The sequence below is a fragment of the Cetorhinus maximus genome, chromosome 17 (assembly GCF_964194155.1).
Source record: "Cetorhinus maximus chromosome 17, sCetMax3.hap1.1, whole genome shotgun sequence".
Lineage (NCBI taxonomy): Eukaryota > Metazoa > Chordata > Chondrichthyes > Lamniformes > Cetorhinidae > Cetorhinus > Cetorhinus maximus.
In genome coordinates this window covers 11,229,869-11,244,881 of record NC_135895.1, presented here as the reverse complement: position 1 = coordinate 11,244,881, position 15,013 = coordinate 11,229,869, and the positions used below count along the sequence as shown (strand labels likewise).

Here is a 15,013-nt window from a genome sequence, read left to right as displayed (position 1 = left end):
AGTCTAGGCTGAGAGCTCAAACCATGTAGAATCTGACAGCACAAAGGGAGGCCATTTTGCCCATCATGACCATGCCAGCCCTCTGAGTTCGTCTCACCCGCTGGCTCTTTCCCAAGGGCCCTGCAATTTTTTTGTCTTTTTCAAGTATTTATCCGATTCCATTGTGAACGTTGAATCTGCTTCCACCGCCATTTCAGGCAGTGGATTCCAGATCCTAAATTATCCTTGCCTCCCCCTCTGGTTCATTGGCCAATTATCTTAAATCTTGTGGTTACCGACCCTCCTGTCAGTGGAAACACGTTTTCTTGGGCTTGAACTCATAACCCTCTCAACCACAGATAAGAGTTTCTTTTTGCCACTTCGGTCTTGGGCTAGGGTGTTGCCGGCAACGCCAGGTGATGGTGATGGTGGGTCACCTTCTTGGCCCATCCCGCAGCTTGCGGGGTGAAGATGCTCCCATCTCGTCAGCGCTGGGAACAGGCAGAGGGGTGACTCCTTCACAGGAGTGACTGAGTCAAAAGTGGGGAAGTCAAGTGCACGGATATGCTAACTACGATTACAAAATGGCAGAGAATGGGTTTTTACCAACTTTTAATCAGGCTGTGATTAAATGTAAGTGCCAACAGAATGTCTACACTTCTGACATTCTCATGTTGCCGTTCCCCTTCCCTCCTATTTTTTTGATCAGTCTCATGGAGGTCCTCTTCTCTGCAGCTATTCTAGTGCTGGTGAAGGATCCACACCCAAAAGGCTGAAGATTTTTTCTTCAGAGAAGACCAGATAGAGGTTTTTAAAATTATGGTGGGCTTTGATCAGGTGAAAGTAGAGAAGATGTTTCTATCCACAATCAAGGATTGTAAATATAAGATGCTGACTAATAAATCCAAAAAAGCAATTCGGGAGAAACGCCCTTGCACAGAGAGTGGTAAGGATGTGGAACTTGCTAGTGCAGAGAGCAGCTGAGGTGAATAAAAGATGCTCGCCGGGACAGTAGGATTGTCCTATGAGGTGAGATTGAGGAGACTGGACCTATACGATCTAGGGTTTAGAAGGATGAGAGGTGATCTCATTGAAGCATACAAAATTCTTGCAGGGTTCGACAGGGTGGAAAGATATTTCCCCTGGTTGCGGGAGTGGGGGGTGGGGGTCAAGAACCAGGGGACACGGTTTCAGAATAAGAGGTAGTCCATTTAGGATTGAGATGAGGAGGAATTTCTTCACCCAGAGGGTGGTGAACCTCTGGAATTCTCTACCCCACAGGGTTGTGGAAGCTCAGTCATTCAGTCATTGAAAGCAATATATTTCTTGATATTAAAGGTATCAAGGGATATGGGGATAGCGTGGGAAAATGGAGTTCAGGTAGAAGATCAGCCATGATCTAGTTGAATGGCAGAGCAGGCTCGAGGGGCCAAATGGCCTACTCCTGCTCCAATTTCTTAAGCTTCTATGCAGAATGGAAGCTGGATAAACACACGCAGGAGAAAGGAATAGGAAGATAGGCTCAGAGGGTTGAGATGTAGTTAGGTGAGAAGTGGCTTGTATGAAGCCTAAATACTGACAAAAAGCTGTTGGACCAGACAGCCTGTTTCTGTGCTAATAGTTTTAACTTATTCTCGAGAATTTGGCACTAATAGATCAAGAGTCGGCTTCCAGTATTTCTCATTTCAACTTTCCAAAATTGACAGCTTCTTTTAAATTGCGCTTTTGAATTCAAATACATTCGGGCCACCAGTTGTTCATACCATGACAGGTGGTGCCATCGTTTGGTGTGAATTCCTTCTTTTGTTTTGATGACTCATAACCTTCCACGCAAGTGCAGTAATAACTCCCAAATGTGTTGGTGCAGGTTGCATTCAGTCCACACGTTAGTGTTGTATTCTGACACTCGTCGTCATCTGCAATAGAAAAAATACCTGTCATTAAAGCCATCAAGAGCACAAAAGAACTGACATTTATATAGCAACTTTCACAATCTCAGGATGTCCCAAATTGCTTTAAGACTAACAAAGTACTTTTGGAAATGTAGTCCCTGTGCCAATGTAGGAAACACAGCAGCCCATCTGCGCACAGCAAGCTGCCACAAGCAACCACGTGACATTAACCAGATAGTTTGCTTTTTGTGATGGGTGATTGAGGGATGAATATTGGCCGGGAGACAGGGGATAACTCCCCTGCTCTTTTTCGAAATAGTGCCATGGGATTTTTTATGATTGTTTGAAAGGTCAGCTCAGACCTTTGGTTTAATGGTTAATTGGAGTGCTAGCCTAGGCTTTTATGCTTCAGTCTCTGGGAAGGGACTTGAACCCACAATCTTCCAACTCAAGAGAGTGCTGGGATTGTATTGCTAGGACCATAGTGCTGGAATTATGCTCTCAGACTCACTGCCCCTCACTTTCAGGTGAGATATTAAGACAAGGCCCCTCTCTGTCCTCTCAGGTAGACTTAAAATATCCTACGGCAATATTCCTATAACCATAACAAAAATACTAGAAATACAGCTTTAAATTCTTCTGATGGGAGATCGTTGACCTGAAACGTTAACTTTGTTTCTCTCTCCACAGGTGCTGCCTGACCTGCTGAGTGTTTCTAGCATTTTCTCTTTTCTCATTTAATATTTCTAGCATCTGCATTCGTACTAGAGCTTTCCTCGATGACCCGGCCGATATTTATCACTCAGGAAGGATCATCGAAAACAAAGATTGTCTGGTCATTGCCATTTGCTGTTTGTGGGATCTTGCTGTGCGCACACTGGTTGCAGCGTTTGCTACTTTACAACAGTGACCAAACTTCAAAAAGTGCCTATTGGCTGGAAACAGTGTTGGGACTGATCCTGAGATTGGAAAATGTGCTGTCTGAGTGTGAATTGGTTCTGTTTTTTATAGGTTTTCAAACTAGCTACCTCTGGATCTGGTGGCCAAAACATGGGTTCCAGGTGGTTATCAGATTTCTGGCTGTCTGAGGTCGGACACATCACAAGCTGTGTAACCAGTGCTGCCAGAAGTATAACTACAATATTTCTTTCTTATATTTGTTGACTTATTGGACAGAATATTCCCACCGGGGATGGAAACCAGAGGCTGGGATGGCCTTCGGATCGTGAATCAACTCCTGGGCTGATACAGCCATGGACCTCAATTTTCCCAGAGGTGGGGAGATATGGCCAACTGACGGCCAGATTAATAATAGCAGGTGGGCTCTTGAAGCTGGGGGCCCAGTCAAATGCCCCCCACCTTGAAAGGAGCGGCAGGCTACAACAGAGGGTGAGTAAGAGAGAGGGTGCTTTCAAAATGGAAGTGCCTGGCCTCCAAATTTTATAAATCTTAAATTAAAATATGGCTTTTGCAGTGAGGCCGCCACTGTGGAGGGTGACCTGTAGCTGTTGCTGAACCCCAGCAGGCAGGCAGGGCCTCTAGGCCTGCTTGGGGTACTGGCCTCCCCCCCAACTGCCTCCAAGCAGTTAAACAAGCCCACGTGCCTGTAGGGACCTGGGGGTTTACTGCCCCTCCGCTAATACCATCTCTGCAAAACATGGCCCTGGGTCGGACTGGAGCTGGGGCACCAACTGATTGCCACAGAAGGCTGTGGAGGCCAGGTCATTGAGTGTATTTAAGACCGAGATAGATAGGTTCTTGATTGGTAAGGGGATCAAAGGTTACGGGGAGAAGGCGGGAGAATGGGGTTGAGAAACTTATCAGCCATGATTGAATGGCAGAGCAGACTCGATGGGCCGAATGGCCTAATTTCTGCTCCTATGTCTTATGGTCTTATGGTCTTATGATTGGCTGGCGGGGCTATTTTTAGCTCCCGACTGCCTCTGATCGCAGCTCCAGCGAGGGAGAGAGAGAGAGAAACAAAAATCAAGCCCATTATTTCTGTTGCTGAAAACTAATAAAATTGTTTTCTGCAATGATAAACCTTTTCTCCCTTTGGGTGGCTCACCATGCTTCATGGGAACTGAGATTTCAGAATCTATCATTAAGTAATTGTGAGGCAGGGGTCTCTGGGAGTGTGTCTGTGCCCTTCAGAAGCCCCTGGGTGCATCTCATCATCAGCAAAGGGCCCCAAGGAGAGGGTTGATGTCACTGGAGGGTCCCTGGGGTTGCCTTGTTGCGGGGGATGATGGTGCATCAATGTTAAGCAGGGTGGGTCCCTCAGATTGCTGTTCTATAAGCAAGATGTTGGAGCGTTCTGTCAGTTTTCACTGAGGCCTCCTGAGGAATCTAAACACCACTGATAAACAATATCGCCCTGTAGAAGGTTATTTTTTAATAGCTCTGAAGTGAGTCAACCTCTTTACATCGCTAGGCGGTCAGGGATTATGGGATGGGCAATAATGTGACCTTGCCAGCATCCTGTGAACAAATAATTAAAAAAAACTATTTGTTTAGTTTTGCTGATATCTTCCCTTGTGTGTCAATGCAGAAATTGAACAGCGTTCAATGGGATATCATCAATCTTCCCTTCTGGGATGCTGAAGTCAACTTACTGTACAATGAAAATCCTGCTACTCCACCCAGCCACCCCTCCCCTCCTCCCCTCAGCCAACAATGTATCATCTTGTCATTTTAGCCATGCGGACACGTTACTGTGAAGAATAAAGGATGATTACTGTGATGGTAACATGGTGCTGTGCCACCGATGTCAACTTGCTCAGCCTTAACATCGTAACATGATCACCAAAGAGCAATGGAGACGTCAAATAAAGTTGTTTATTTGTACAACCTAGAGATAGGTGAACCTCAAATTCAATTTCAAATGCTCACGCAGTGATGAGTGGGTGGCCAAGTGAGTTAAAGTCTCATTTCCAAAGAACTGGTCCTTCACCCCGGGGAACTGGGTTCCAAGCTTGTCCAAGTATCGTGGATAAATCTCTCTTAACACCTTTTAGAAAATCTGAACTGAAATGATTTCTGGCAGCCACACATTATTCTTCAGTGCATGTGAGAGCAGAGGACAAAGTCCACCACCAAGTGATTGAGTAGCTCTGAAAGACTATCATGACATAAAGAACAGAAATGTTATGGAGCTGAAATCGAGCTCAAGATAGGTGATAGTGAATCATCTTTCATGCTGTCCAGTTTACTCTTTCATCCAAGGAAGAGGCCACTCAGCCCCTTGAGCCTGTTCTGCCATTCAATTAGATCATGGCTGATCAGTACCTTAGCTCTAATTTTAACCATCCTGGTTCCAATATCCCTTAGTACCCTTATCGAACAAAAATTTATCAACCTCAGTCTTGAAATTTTCAATTGACCCCCCCCCCCACCCCACAACCTTTTTCAGTTTTTTGGGGAAAAGAGTTCCAGATTTCCCCTGGCTTTAGTGTGAGGAAATGCTTCCTGACAGCGCTCCGAACAGACTAACTCTAATTTTAAATGATGCCCTCTTGTTCGGGATTATTCCCATCGGAATAAATAATTTTTTTTCCCTCTAGCTTGATCAATTCCTTTAATCATCTTAAACACCTCAATTACAACACCCTTTAATCTTTTTCACTCAAAGGAAGAAAAGTGTAATCTATGCAACCTCTCTTCATAAGGATAACCCCGTTAACCTCAGTATTGCTCTCTTGAATCTGAACTGCGCCCCCTCCAAGGCCACTATATTCTTAAAGTGAATCACTTTCTCCCACTCTGGTCTAACATCGGAGACTAAACTCAATCTCTCATGCATTAGTGTGAGGACTATGTGAGCAGGGTGGACAAGCTTCTCCAATATGTTGTGGGGCTCTTCGGGAATCCTAAGTAGCCTCATACAACCTCGTACAGTCAAATTAGATGCTTGAGATAGCTGGTCAAGCCAAGATTATTACTTAACAGTGAAATGAAACCGCAGACCTCATTGTCTGTATGGCCAGGAAGCCTGTTCAATTCTTTATCATTTACTTTAAAAGTAAAACTGCACTATCATGGGATCATAGAACGATGTTGCAAAGAGGGTGACCATTTGGCCCATTGTGCCTGTGCCAGCTCTTTGAAAGAGCCATGCAATTAGTCCCACTTTCCTCTTCTGCTAGTCCTTCTTTCCCTATAGTCCTCGAGAATGAAAATCCAGACATAAGTTTTGGAATTCCCTTCCTGAACCTCCCTACCTCTCTTTTCTCCTTTAAAAAAGACTTAACAAACAAAATTTTGATCACCTTTTCAACCATCTCCTGATGTGGCTTGCTGTCAAGTTTTGTTTGGCTATGCTTTTGTGAGATGCCTTGGGATGCTTTACAGCATTAAAGGAGCGGCATAGATGCAATTACTGCTGTAGAAGGTCTGGGGCAACAGCGACATGGGAACACCATCCCTCTATGTTCGCTCTGAGCCACAGACCATCCTGATTTGGACATACATTGCCAATCCTTCATTATCACTGATTCAAAATCTGGAACCCCTTACCTAAGCAGCGTTGTGGGATACACAGACTGCAGCAGTTCAAAAATAAAGCTCATCACCACCTTCACAAGAACAGCAAGGGAAAGGCAATAAATGTCAACCTTTCTAATGATGCCCATATCTTTAAGTATTCCCTTTTTGTAATTCACACACATGCAGTTCGCTGCACAGAAATCAAGAGTGGGAGTTCTGGCCTATTTATCCCCTCTCCAACCCAAAAACAATGAAGGAAATCATAGATCTCTTACTGTCAACCTGTCTAAACTGGACTAATTTAACATAGATCAAAGCTGGAACACGAGTCACGTGGAGAAGCTGAGACATTTCCTTATAGATCAGAGAAGGTTAAGGGCCGATTTAATAGGGGTGCTCAACACTATGAAAGGGGTGGATAGAGTAATTAAGGTGCAAGGTTCGGTGAGCAGAGGGCACAGATTTAAGATCATTGGCAAAAGAGCTAGAGGGAGTGAGGAGGAGATATTTGTTTTAACAGCGAGTTATGATGATTTGGAACATGCTGCCTAAAAGGGTGATGGAAGCACGTTCAATAACAAAGCTTTCAAAAGGGAATTGAATGTATATTTCTCAAGGGGAGCTAGGGATGGGCAATAAATGCTGGCCGAGCCAGCGACGCCAACATCCCATAAATGAATTTTTAAAAAAAGTTGTAAAGGAAAGAACTGCGGGACTATGGGGCAAGAGCAGACGAGTGGCACTAATTGGATAACTCTTTCAAAGAGCTGGCACAGGTGCAATGAACCAAATAGTCTCCTTCTGCGCTGTATCATTCAACCTCTCTGGCACAGCAGCAGTTACTCTCAGGAACAAACATCATGTTTTGTTTTGATTCAGCTCTTTTAACATGCCTGTAAGATTTTGACTAGAAATAGCGCGCAAGAGGAATTTTCCTGCCCTGTTTACAGTACTACTAACGTGTAAGATGAAATTACCCCCTTCTGATGTTCAGACTTTTAACTTCTGAAGTCTTCTGCAGAAAAACATATAAATTGCAACTGAAGGGATCCCCCCTTGGAATCTCGAGCTCAGATATACAACCCTTAGAGCGAAATTGGAGGCAGAAAGATGGGAACGTAGAAAATAATTCTCTACAGAGGACGTTCGGGAGAACTCTGTCACAAACCATCGCCAGCTATGCCTGTTATAATCATGGTGTCCCAACCACCACTCTGCTCAAATGAACTAACTCAAAGCACACCAAATATCGCACTCAGGGTCGAGGCTACATGATTAAGCTACTCACTGGAATTAATGAGATAGGAGAAATTAAGTCAACTTTTCCCTCATGTGTATCTGCTAACGAGTAGAGGCATGTTAATATTGTGACTACAATGTGCTCTCAGTAAAGGATACTAGCGGAGAACACAACAATGAACTAGCATAGCCAATAGTCAAGAGGAGAAAGGTGCAATCCCAGGAAACTGGCCTCCTACACAAGTGACATAGAAGATGATAATGAAAGAGGCAAGTTCTTCTTCGGGGGAAAAACCTAAGACCAGAGGAGAATTTACAATCAGACGTGATGGCCATAATAGAGTGTCATGCCAGAGTTAAATTCTAACAGTGCCTGATTACTCCATAATATTATTCAGAGGGCTGTTGCCTCTGGTTACCTTGGTACTCGCAACATTACCCATTGACCCTATCAATGTTTTGTATCAATTGTCAGTGGATGGGCGTCACTACCTGGGCCGACATCTATTATACGTTCCTAGGTGATCATGAGAAGGTGGTGGTGGGCCGCCTTCTTCTTAGTGCCTATTGGTCATGATCAGGGTTTAAGTCTAGCAAAGCATGTCCAGCATCTTCAAGGCCCTTTCGGCTTCCCCACCTAAAACCATAGAGTCTGAACAAACCTTTCAGAATCTCCACCTGCCTAGCTTCAAACAGGCCGTTGCAGATTTGAGAGCAGCCTTTCCAGAGTGCTTACCCTTGTCCTGCTATTATCACATTCTGCTTTCTGACCTTAATGCCACCATCAGCACCTCCTTTAGCCAGTACCCACTATCATTAACTCCCCTTTGTTCTTTTGCCCACGACATCTCTGGCAATCTCTCCTTTGCCTCCACCTATCACTGGCCTTCTATCCAACTTCACCCACTCCACCCCCCCTTAAACAGTATAAATTTCATCATACGGACTCGAAATGTTAACTCTGTTTTTTTCCTCCACAGACGCTGTTGGACCTGCGGGGCTTTTCCAGCATTTTCTGTTCTTGATTCAGCCTTTCATCCAGTCCTGTTTGCTTCAGGTAATCGTTCAAGAGGAAAAGATGGCAGGTTTCAATCTCTTTAAAACATGTTTAGAGGTGAAAATAAGTTTTGTAGGGCCAGTTTAGCCGATTACAAAACAGTGAAAACATGAAGGTGATCATGATGGGACAGTCAGACAGCCTTGTATCCACCATATTCCTGTACTTCCTTGTATTAGCAGCTACATATTCACCTAGAAACCTTCAGTACTCAGGGAACAACTGGTGAGGAGGTGGAAATACCACATGGAGTAGTTAAGGCAAATATCAAAGATGCATTTAAGGTGAAGCTAGATAAATATTTGAGGGACAAAATCAAAAAATGCTGGAAAAACACAGCTGAAGAAGAGTCATAGGGACTCGAAACGTTGACCCTGTCTTTCTCTCCACAGATGCTGTCAGACCAGCTGAGTTTTTCCAGCATTCTTTGATTTTGTTTCAGATTTCCAGCATCCGCAGTATTTTGCCTTTATTTAAGTACATGAGGGAGTAAGGAATAGAAGGATATGCTGCTGGGGTGAGGTGAAGTAGAGCAGAAGGAGGCTCATGTAGAGCATAAACACTGGTAAGACCAGTTAGGCCAAGTAACCAGTTTCTCTGCAGTAAATACTGTCTGGTTCCAAGCAACAGATCTTGACATTGGCTGCTGCAGACCCAGAAGGAAAAAACAGTAAAAACTGGGAAATAAGAACACTGGCCCGAACTGTTTTTTCCTTCTGGGGATGGGAAAAAAGGAGCTGGAAAGTCAGCACAGTAGGTGAGTGTGAGAGGCACAGTGGCAGCAGTGTGTGCCATCTACAAGTTGCAGTGAAGGAATTCACCAAGGCTCCTTCAACAGCACCTTCCAAACCCATGGCCACAACCATTTAGAAGGACAAAGGCAGCAGATAGATGGCAACACCACCACCTGGAAGTTCCCCTCCAAGCCACTCATCATCCTGACTTGGAAATGTATCACCGTTCCTTCATTGTCGCTGGGTCAAAATCCTGGAACTTCCTTCCTAACAGCACTGTGGGTGTACATACACCACATGGACTGCAGCAGTTCAAGAAGGCAGCTCACCACCACCTTCTCAAGAGCAATTAGGGATGGACAATAAATGCTGGCCCAGCCAGTGAAGCCCACATCCCGTGAATGAATATATATATAAAAAAAACCTCCTCATCCTAAGGGGCTTCCCCTTTATTTTGAAATTGTGTCCCCTGGTTCTAGACTCCCCAAGCCAGGGGAGACATTTTACCTGCATCTACCCTGTCTATCCCTTTAAGTATTTTGTAAGTTTCAATTAGATCATCTCTCATTCTTCGAAACTCTTGAGAATACAGGCCCAGCTTCCCCAATCTCTCTTCACAGGACAGTCCCGCCGTCCCAGGAATAAGTCTGGTGAACCTTCTTTGCACTCTGTAAGCTGGTCTAGGTTTTGGATTTCATTTTATTGGTGTGCTTCCTTAACTTGGCCAATTTATACTAACATCATGTGAACTGAAAAATAAGCCATGTTGATGTTGTTAACCTTTTACAACAAGCTAACCCAAAACAGCATGCCAAAGTATTCACTGACTAACAACAGATGATTTCATTAGAAGGAAGTACCTCAATTGCTCTTGTAATTAAAGGATAAGTAAATAATAATCAGTAGTTAATTAGAAGTTGGTTTATGCTATTTCCGTATTTCTCCATTAGCATTTCTTTATGAGATAATTAAAGTGCTGTAACAGCTGGGAGAGAAATGGCATAGGCCTTGGACTCCCTCCCAATCAGGAACACACACTGTCCTTGACTGTTGAGTCTGTCTTAATGAACGGGACTCCTGTAAAGATGTCAAGATAGGAGATATAGCTTAAAGGCAGGCATTGCTCTAAGTTTAAGACAACGTGCATAATTAGCTAGAGCCAAAGGAGTTAACTCATCACATTATTGACAAATTATAGACCAATTAGCCATTTCCAACAATTTGGCTAAGGTGAGCTTACAACATCTTTTGAGTATAAAAAAAAGGGGTTACGTGAACCATCTTTATGTACATCGAGTGTGCAAGAGCCGGTTTAGATCTTCAGGGCTAGTTGAGCATACAATCAGCACAAAAATTGTTTCCAACAAGCTTTCCGATTCTGTCAAAGTCAACGGAGATTTGAATGTCTCGCCACATCCGCTGCAGGGAAACCTACCGTGGTGGGGCTGGAAGATCAGGGTATCAGAATATGCATGCTCCTACTATAAAGAAAAATTCTAAGGGGAGGACCCACCATCCGTGGTTAACTAAAGAAGTTAAGGAAAGCACCAAGCTTAAGGAAGAAGCATATATCTGTGCAAAAGATGAGTGGCAGGTCAGGTGATTAGTCAGAATATAAAGAACAGCAGAGAATGACTAAAATGTTAATCAGGAGAAGGAAGTTAGAATATGAGCGGAAGCTAGCTAGAAATGTAAAAATGCATTGGAAGAGTTTCTACAGGTATTTAAAAAGGAAAAGAGTAAGTTAAGTGAGTGTTGGTCCTCTAGGGAGAGACAGTGGGGAGTTAATAATAGATATTAAAGAAATAGCAGATGAAATGAACAAATAGTTTGCTTCTGTCTTCACTATAGAGGATACGAAAAACATTCCAGTAAATCAGGAGAGAGGAACTTGGTGAAATTACAATCACTGTGCTCAGCAAACTGATGGAGCTGTGGGCTGACAAGTCTCCAGGTCCAGCTGGACTTCATCCTAGGATCTTAAAAGAGGTGGCTGATGAGTTAGTAAATGTGTTGATGTTAATTTTCTAAAATTTGTTAGATTCTGGAAAGTAGCAAATATAAACTCTCTATTCAAGGAGGGAGGGAGGCAGAAAACAGGAAACCATAGGCCAGTTAGTTTGACGTCTGTTGTGGGGAAGGTGTCAGAATCGAGCATTAAGGAGGTTATAGTTGGGTACTTATAGAAACTCAAGGTAGTCGATAAGAGTCAGCATGGTTTTATGAAAGGGAAATCATGTTTGACCATTTTATTGGAGATCTCTGAAGGAGTAATGATGCTGTCGATAAAGGGGGTCTTGTAGACGTGTCATGCTTGGATTTCCAGTTTGATAAGGTGCCACATCAAAGCCTATTGCAGAAAGTAAAAGTTCGTGATTTAGGGGGTAGCATGTTAGCATGGATTGAATGTTGGCAGGCTGGAAGAAAGCAGAGTATGCAGAAATGGGTCTTTTTCTGATTGGCAGGATGTGACAAATGGAGTCCCACAGGGGTCTGTGCTGAGGCCTCAATTTTTTTACAATTTATATCAATTACTTAGATGAGAGGAGTGAAGGCAATGTAGCTAAATTTGCAGATGACACAAAGATAGGTAGGAAAGTATGTTGTGAAGAAGACATAAGGAGGTTGTAGACAGATACAGATAGGTTGAGTGAGTGGGCAAAAATCTGGCAGATGGAGTATAATAAGACCATAAGACATAGGAGCAGAAATTAGGCCATTCGGCCCATCGAGTCTGCTCTGCCATTCAATCATGGCTGATAAGTTTCTCAACCCCATTCTCCCGCCTTCTCCCCGTAACCTTTGATCCCCTTACCAGTCAAGAACCTATCTATCTCGGTCTTAAATACAATCAATGACCTGGCCTCCACAGCCTTCTGTGGCAATGAATTCCATAGATTCATCACTCTCTGGCTAAAGAAGTTTCTCCTCATCTCTGTTCTAAAAGGTCTTCCCTTTACTCTGAGGCTGTGCCCTCGGGTCCTAGTCTCTCCTACTAATGGAAACATCTTCCCCACATCCACTCTATCCAGGCCTTTCAGTATTCTGTAAGTTTCAATCAGATCCCCCCTCATCCTTCTAAACTCCATCGAGTATAGACCCAGAGTCCTCAAACATTCCTCATATGTTAAGCCTTTCATTCTTGGGATCGTTCTCGTGAACCTCCTCTGCACCCTCTCCAGGGCCAGCACATCCTTCCTGAGATACGGGGCCCAAAATTGCTCACAATAGTCTAAATGTGGTCTGACCAGAGCCTTATAAAGCCTCAGCTGCACATCCCTGCTTTTATATTCTAGTCCTCTCGAAATAAATGCCAACATTGCATTTACCTTCCTAACTACTGACTCAACCTGCAAGTTAACCTTAAGAGAATCCTGGACTAGGACTCCCAAGTCCCTTTGCACTCCAGATTTCTGAATTCTCTCCCCATTTAGAAAATAGTCTATGCCTCTATTCTTCCTACCAAAGTGCATGACTTCACACTTCCCCACGTTGTATTCCATCTGCCACTTCTTTGCCCATTCTCCTAACCTGTCTAAATCCTGCAGCATCCTCGCCTCCTCAATACTACCTGTCCCTCCACCTATCTTTGTATCATCTGCAAACTTAGCCAGAATGCCCTCAGTTCTTTCATCTAGATCATTAATGTATAAAGTGAAAAGTTGTGGTCCCAACACTGACCCCTGTGGAACTCCACTAGTCACCAGCAGCCATCCTGAGAAGGACCCCCTTATCCCCACTCTCTGCCTCCTGCCAGACAGCCAATCTTCTATCCATGTTAGCACCTTGCCTTTAACACCATGGGCTCTTATCTTACTGAGCAGCCTCCTATGCGTCACCTTGTCAAAGGCCTTCTGGAAGTCCAATGTAGGAAAATATGAAGTTGTTCACTTTGGCAGGGAGAATAAAAAAGCAAAGTATTTCTTAAACAGAGAACGGCTGCAGAATTCCGAGGGGCACAGGGATTTAGGTGTTCTCGTGCATGAGTCACAAAAAGTTAGTATGCAGGTACAGCAAGTAGTTAAGAAGGCTAATGGAATGCTATCCTTTATTACAAGAGGAATTGGTCATAAAAATAAGGATGTTCTGCTTCAGTTATACAGGGCATTGGTGAGACCACATCTTGAATACTGTATGCAGTTTTGGTCTCATTATTTAAGGAAGGATGCAAATGTCTTGGAGGCAGTTCAGAGAAGGTTTACTAGATTGATACCTGGAATGAGCAGGTTGCCTTATGAGGGAAGGTTAGAATGACTGGGTTTGTTTCCACTGGAGTTTAGAAGGGTGAGGAGTGACTTAGTATATGAGACCCTGAACAGTATTGACAAGGTGGACGTGGAAAGGATGTTTCCTCATGTGGGTGAGTCCAGAGCTAGGGGGCACTGTTTTAAAATTAGGGGTTTCCCTTTTAGGACAGAGATATGAAGATTTTTTTCTCTCTCGGAGGGTTGTGCAATTTTGGATTTCTCTATCTCCGAAGGCGGTGGAGGTGGGGTCGTTGAATATTTGTAAGGTGGAGGTAGATAGATTCTTGTTAGACAAAGGAATTAAAGGTTATCGGGGGTAGTTGGGAATGTGGAATTCAAAACACAAACAGATCAGCCATGATCTTATTGGACAGTGGAGCAGGCTCAAGGGGGCGAATGGCCTTCTTCTGCTCTTATCTCATATGTTCGTAATTTCCTCTGATGTCCCCTTAATGCCTCTGGCACTACCACAGATGTCGGTGTATAAGGCAACTTTTGAAGCCTTAAAACATCTCTCCAAAAATGTGGGTCGACTTACACGCCGAATATAAAAGTGAACCATCGGCGTGGTTATGGGTGTAAGCCATTTTGAAATGTCATTGGCATCCGACCCAAAGTGTAGGCACGTCTTAAATTCCTGCACATCTTCGCCACACAGCCTGTATCACCTGCTTGATCCCTTGCATCCAGTTTTAAAGTTCTAGTAAGTAAAAGACGCATTTGTGGGTGAAAAATTGAGGTTGACTACTAATGTGCGTATAACAAGCTGTGACTGAAAAGAGGTCAATTTATATGCCATATATGCTGAGTATATGATTTTTGGAGGACAGAAAAATGGGATCCTTTTATATGCTGGGGTGACTTATACGCTGTGGTTTATGGTAATCCTAAATTTAAGCTTTTTTTTGATAGTGAATCAATGACGAAGATAGCTAATCACAATTTCCCCTCTCAAATCCTGTAGATCTCCTGCATTAACCTAATGTGCTAATGTGTTTCGGTAAACACTGCCCTAGCTTATTTCTCATTACAACTATATTCATTCAGCCCAGGTGTCATCCCAGTGAATCAACATTGCATTCCATACCTGAGTCCTCTGACATCAGCTTTTCTTTCTACCTCCATGCCTGTGATCGTTGAATTTCAACCTTACGTAATTCTCAACTTATATGTTGAAGAGAGATAGCCTTTTTAATGTAAGTGTTTTCCTGGGCCAATGAGAAAATATCCTTTGACTTCAATACAGCATTCGTTAGGGCGTGGGGTGGCATTCTTGTCTACAAGTCAAAAGGCTGGGCGTTCAAATCCCATTTTGGAGAATTGAGAACACAATCTAAGCTGATACTTCAGTGCAGTGCTCTGGCAATGGCTGCCCTCTTC

The 15,013-nt window shown here is 43.6% G+C and overlaps 1 protein-coding gene across 2 annotated transcripts in view; it reads right to left on the bottom strand.

The window, feature by feature from the left end:
- The window catches only part of adgrl4 (adhesion G protein-coupled receptor L4), a 123,672-nt gene that overhangs the window by 69,940 nt on the left and 38,719 nt on the right, over positions 1–15,013 (bottom strand). For both annotated transcript variants that reach the window (XM_078560695.1, XM_078560696.1), the window contains exon 3: positions 1,743–1,895. In XM_078560695.1, coding sequence (XP_078416821.1) covers positions 1,743–1,895 — 153 coding nt within the window. The remainder of the gene's footprint in view (positions 1–1,742; positions 1,896–15,013) is intronic.